Genomic DNA, 4453 nt, shown 5'->3' with positions numbered 1-4453 from the left:
CTTTCTTTCTTTCTTCTTTCTTTCTTTCTTTCTTTCTTTCTTTCTTTCTTTCTTTCTTTCTTTCTTTCTTTCTTTCTTTCTTTCTTTCTTTTTTTTTTTTTTAAACATATTGTCAGTATGCAGCCCAGGCCGGTCTTGAGCTCAAAGTTATCCTCCTGCCTCAGCCTCCTGTATGCTGGCACGTGCCACCACACCCAGCCCAGGCCGGTCTTGAGCTCAAAGTTATCCTCCTGCCTCAGCCTCCTGTATGCTGGCACGTGCCACCACACCCAGCCCAGGCCGGTCTTGAGCTCAAAGTTATCCTCCTGCCTCAGCCTCCTGTATGCTGGCACGTGCCACCACACCCAGCCCAGGCCGGTCTTGAGCTCAAAGTTATCCTCCTGCCTCAGCCTCCTGTATGCTGGCACGTGCCACCACACCCAGCCCAGGCCGGTCTTGAGCTCAAAGTTATCCTCCTGCCTCAGCCTCCTGTATGCTGGCACGTGCCACCACACCCAGCCCAGGCCGGTCTTGAGCTCAAAGTTATCCTCCTGCCTCAGCCTCCTGTATGCTGGCACGTGCCACCACACCCAGCCCAGGCCGGTCTTGAGCTCAAAGTTATCCTCCTGCCTCAGCCTCCTGTATGCTGGCACGTGCCACCACACCCAGCCCAGGCCGGTCTTGAGCTCAAAGTTATCCTCCTGCCTCAGCCTCCTGTATGCTGGCACGTGCCACCACACCCAGCCCTCTCTCTTCCTTTTAAAATTTTGTCTACTACATGTTGCTTTCAAAGTCTGCATAGCAAGAATAGTTTCTCTAGCTGCTCTCCCTTTTTAAAAAAAAAATCTGTGGCTATTTATGGTTCAATTAAAGCTCAATAATAAAGATTTCCACTTCACAATTGTAGCATCCTGGCTGAGGGCCTGCGTGTGCCTGAGGTGCCTGTGTTTAGCACACGCTCATCATTGAAGAGGGTTCTGTTGGACAATACTGGCCTGAACTATTCTACAAGATTCTAGAAAGAGCCAACAGAGTAGTCACCAGCTGCGTGCACATGGTGATGCAGGTTCAGACTCAGATCCTGTAGGTCCCTGACTGATGTGCTTGTGGAGGGGTGAGGTGTACTGTGGCAAAAGCAGGAACTTTCATCACACATCTGTACAGGGGGCCCCTGGGTGAGACCGAAGGATCCCGGTCCTGGGACAGGCACGGTGATCTCTCAGGTCTCTGCCATGTTGTCTCCCGCTTCTGGCCGGGAAACCGACCACTCTGCAGCCCTCTGCACACACGGTGCAGGTTGAGCCCATCTCTCCCACCTCTCCCACCCTGCTTTTGCTTCATCCACTTGGTCCATTATTAACCCACCCACCCACCCATCCATTCACCCTGTAAGTAGGCATCTGTGGGCTGTGATGGAGGCCCAGGGGACCCTGCTGTTCCCTGCACCCCATGCGCCGTGTTCTGTACTCGCATGAGGCTGAGCCCCTTTGCACAGATGTGGAAGTTGAAGTCCGAGAGAGGTGCTGGGCCCAGGGTTGCATGGCAGAGACACATGGAGGCTGCGATGTGGTGGGTGATCCCAGAGCTAGACACCGAGGCACAATCCCCTGGGGACCTCTCGAGAGACCCCAACCTGTGCAGGTGGCAGGGCAGAGTCCACACCTCAGACACCAGGCTCCTGGTGAGACTCAGAAAGGGGTTCTCACAGGCCCCGGACTGAGGTCACCTGAGTGCCATGTCCCCGGGCCACAAGGCCTGGGGGCAGTGGTGATGAGCCTTGGCACGGAGGACGCAGGGCAGGTCTCAGGCATAGGCTTCCCTGGCTTTGCCTGGAAGTGGAGAGGCCAGGGGCACCAGCAACTGGCCCGGCATTTGCCACCCCAGCCCTTCTAGAAAACACATCCAGTTCCATTTATTCAGCTTGCAGTGATTCAAAGGGCAAAGTAGTTGTAATCCCAGCACTCGGGAGGCTGGGGCAGGAGGATCGCTGTGAGTTCGAGACCAGCCTGGGCTACACAGTGAGTTCCAGGGCAGTCTGGACTACATAGTGAGACCCTGTCTCAAAAAGACAAAACAAAACAAAAGGCCAAAGTAGAGCCAGCTAGGTCTTCTAACGGAAAGGTAGGGATGACTGCAAGATCCAGGGCTGCAACCATCAGCCTCTAATCCCCAGCCCCGGCTGCCTCCCGGGCTCTCTCCAGGGCTTGGCGGCTACGAGCTCCCCCTTCCAACTTCATGGTTCATAAGCAGCGTGCAGGCTCCCTGAGTGGGTTTCCCCCGACCTGCACGAAGTCCCCACATCCTCCCAAAGGCTCTGGCCAGGCCGGTTCCTCCCCGACCTGTGGCTGCATCGCTCACTCTGTCTCAAAGCGCAAGCCTGTTCATCTCCCCAGATGTGCCAAGATGTCCTTTTTCCTTCCTTCTTTCTTCTGTCCTTCCTCTCTCTCTCCCTTTCTTTACTTCTTCCTTTCTTTTTGTATTTTTTTCCAAAAGAAAACAACAACAACAAAAAAAAAAACGGCACCCAGGGCCTCACACTGAGCTGTATTCCCAGCTTTTTTATTTTGAGAGGCTCCTGCTAGGTTTTTGAGTTGTCGAAGCTGGGCTCCCACTTGCCATCCTCCGTTCTCAGAGTACTGGATTTGTAGGCACCCTCCCTATAGGCTTCCCTCTCTTTATAACGACACCTGTCTCCGGATGTAGGGCTCGCTCTAGCCCAAGACGATTTCCTCTCAAGATCTGTAATTGTATCTACAAAAGGCCTTTTCTCCAAAAAAGCTCCCATTTGCAAGTTCCAGGGGACACTTTGATGGGGGAGGGGCACCAGCCAACCCACCAAGCCTCCTGCAGCTGCACAGAAGTGGCCCCCACACCCTGGGGGGCGGGTAGGCAAGGGCTCCAGCAGCGCTTGCTCCAGCCCAGATGGCGTCACGTCCGGCTGCTTCTTCCCTCCTGTGGCTTGGCCGTCAGGCATTTGATAGCTCCTTCTGTAAGCTCCCCAGTCCTCCCTTCCTCACGCACCCAGCTTTCCTGACGAGCTCTGACCCAGGCCCCCTTGCCAAGCTAGCAGCCTCTGGGCAGGAACCCCAGCTCCCTGCCTTGTCCCCAGAGAAGCCAGGCGCCAACCCCAGGTTTCCTCCCGTCCTTGGCAATCCGTGGCACCCACTGGCTGCCAGTTGTCCCTCCCCATCCCGGGACTCAGGTGCTGCCCTGAAGAGCTGGGCCTTGTCCCTGGGAACATCTGGAAGGGGCGCCAGGCCTGTTTCCCACATGCACAGTAGGGCGGGTTCTACTCTCCCCAGGGTGCTGAGCAGAGGCTTCATGAAGCAGCTGGCTCCCCCCACCCCTGCCCCGCGGAAGCCACAGATGTCCCTGGGGCTGGACGTCCACTGGCTGAGGGTACCTAAGCCTTGGGAAGGATGCTGAGTGTACCCCACGACCCTATCCCCTCTTCTGGAGACAGCACCGCCCGCCCCACCCCACAGGGACACTGAGGGCTCTTGTGTAGTAAAAAGACTTTATTAAGAAGGCTTTGAAGTCAAAAAATAAAACTCTTGATACAATTTTTTAACCTTTAAATCAGCTCAGCAAATATATAATCAGCAATTTAGCTGTGGAAGATTAAAGGTCCATTACTTTTATTTAAAATAAAATATATTTTAGTTCTTAAAATTTATTCCATAAAGTACACATTTCCCTATAAATTCCCTACATATACACAAGAGGTAAAAAGTAAGTTAAAAAAAAAAAAACACTTTTAAATTTTTTTTAAAAAAAAGACAACCAAAAAACAGCAGGGAAGGGGATTCATAATTAGGGAGAAAAAAGAAACCCAGGACCCCGCCCCCTGCCTCCTGTGGGGGCCACTGGTGGCTGCGTACAAAATGGTAAACATGAATCCCAAAAAAGTTAAAAACGCCACCCTTCTCCTTCTGAAGTGTTGGGGTCATCTGAGACCGGCTGGCAAGAACACTGTCAAATCCAAAACAGCCACATACAAAGGGAAGACGAGGAAAGCTGTAAAAATCGTGGTTTTTTTCATTTCCGTTTTTAAGGTCACCCTGGGAAAGGGAGCATCTTAAGTAAAAAGTGCAAGGAGACCTCTTCTCTCGGTTTATTTGAACCTGTTCACTCAACACTGTCACTCAGCGGGAACTGGGGTGTTGCAGCTGGGCCGCTGGCTGTCCCCGCGCCTGGCTGAGGAGTTAAAGCCAATTCTCGTCACTGGGTGGCCCCAGGCCTGCCCCCAACCCCACAGCCACCTCCCACCCTGGCACCGGAGGATCGCGCCTCGGAGGCCCCTGGAGAGGTCACGGCCACCGTGCCCCGGTGCCGCACTAGGAAAAGATATGAATGGCTTGGGTGGCTGGCGTGCGGCAGGCAGGACACTCAGGCTGGCTGCGGCCACAGATGCGGACGGCGCAGTCCATGCAGAAGAGGTTGTGGCCACAGGGGACCAGCGCAGCCATGGCCT

The 4453-nt window shown here is 54.0% G+C and overlaps 1 protein-coding gene across 1 annotated transcript in view; it reads right to left on the bottom strand.

Moving 5' to 3' along the window:
* Positions 1-4079: 4079 nt before the first annotated feature.
* LOC104869784 (RNA-binding protein MEX3D) overlaps positions 4080-4453 on the bottom strand; it is a 1667-nt gene continuing 1293 nt past the window's right edge. The window contains exons 3-4 of the mRNA XM_019209085.1: positions 4331-4451; positions 4080-4172 (exon numbers count right to left, since the gene is read on the bottom strand). Of these exons, the coding sequence (XP_019064630.1) occupies positions 4108-4172; positions 4331-4451 (186 nt within the window). The 3' untranslated portion in view covers positions 4080-4107. The remainder of the gene's footprint in view (positions 4173-4330; positions 4452-4453) is intronic.

The sequence above is a fragment of the Fukomys damarensis genome, unplaced genomic scaffold (assembly GCF_012274545.1).
Source record: "Fukomys damarensis isolate Sample0158 unplaced genomic scaffold, DMR_v1.0_HiC HiC_scaffold_37, whole genome shotgun sequence".
Lineage (NCBI taxonomy): Eukaryota > Metazoa > Chordata > Mammalia > Rodentia > Bathyergidae > Fukomys > Fukomys damarensis.
This window is presented reverse-complemented; position numbering and strand designations above follow the sequence as displayed.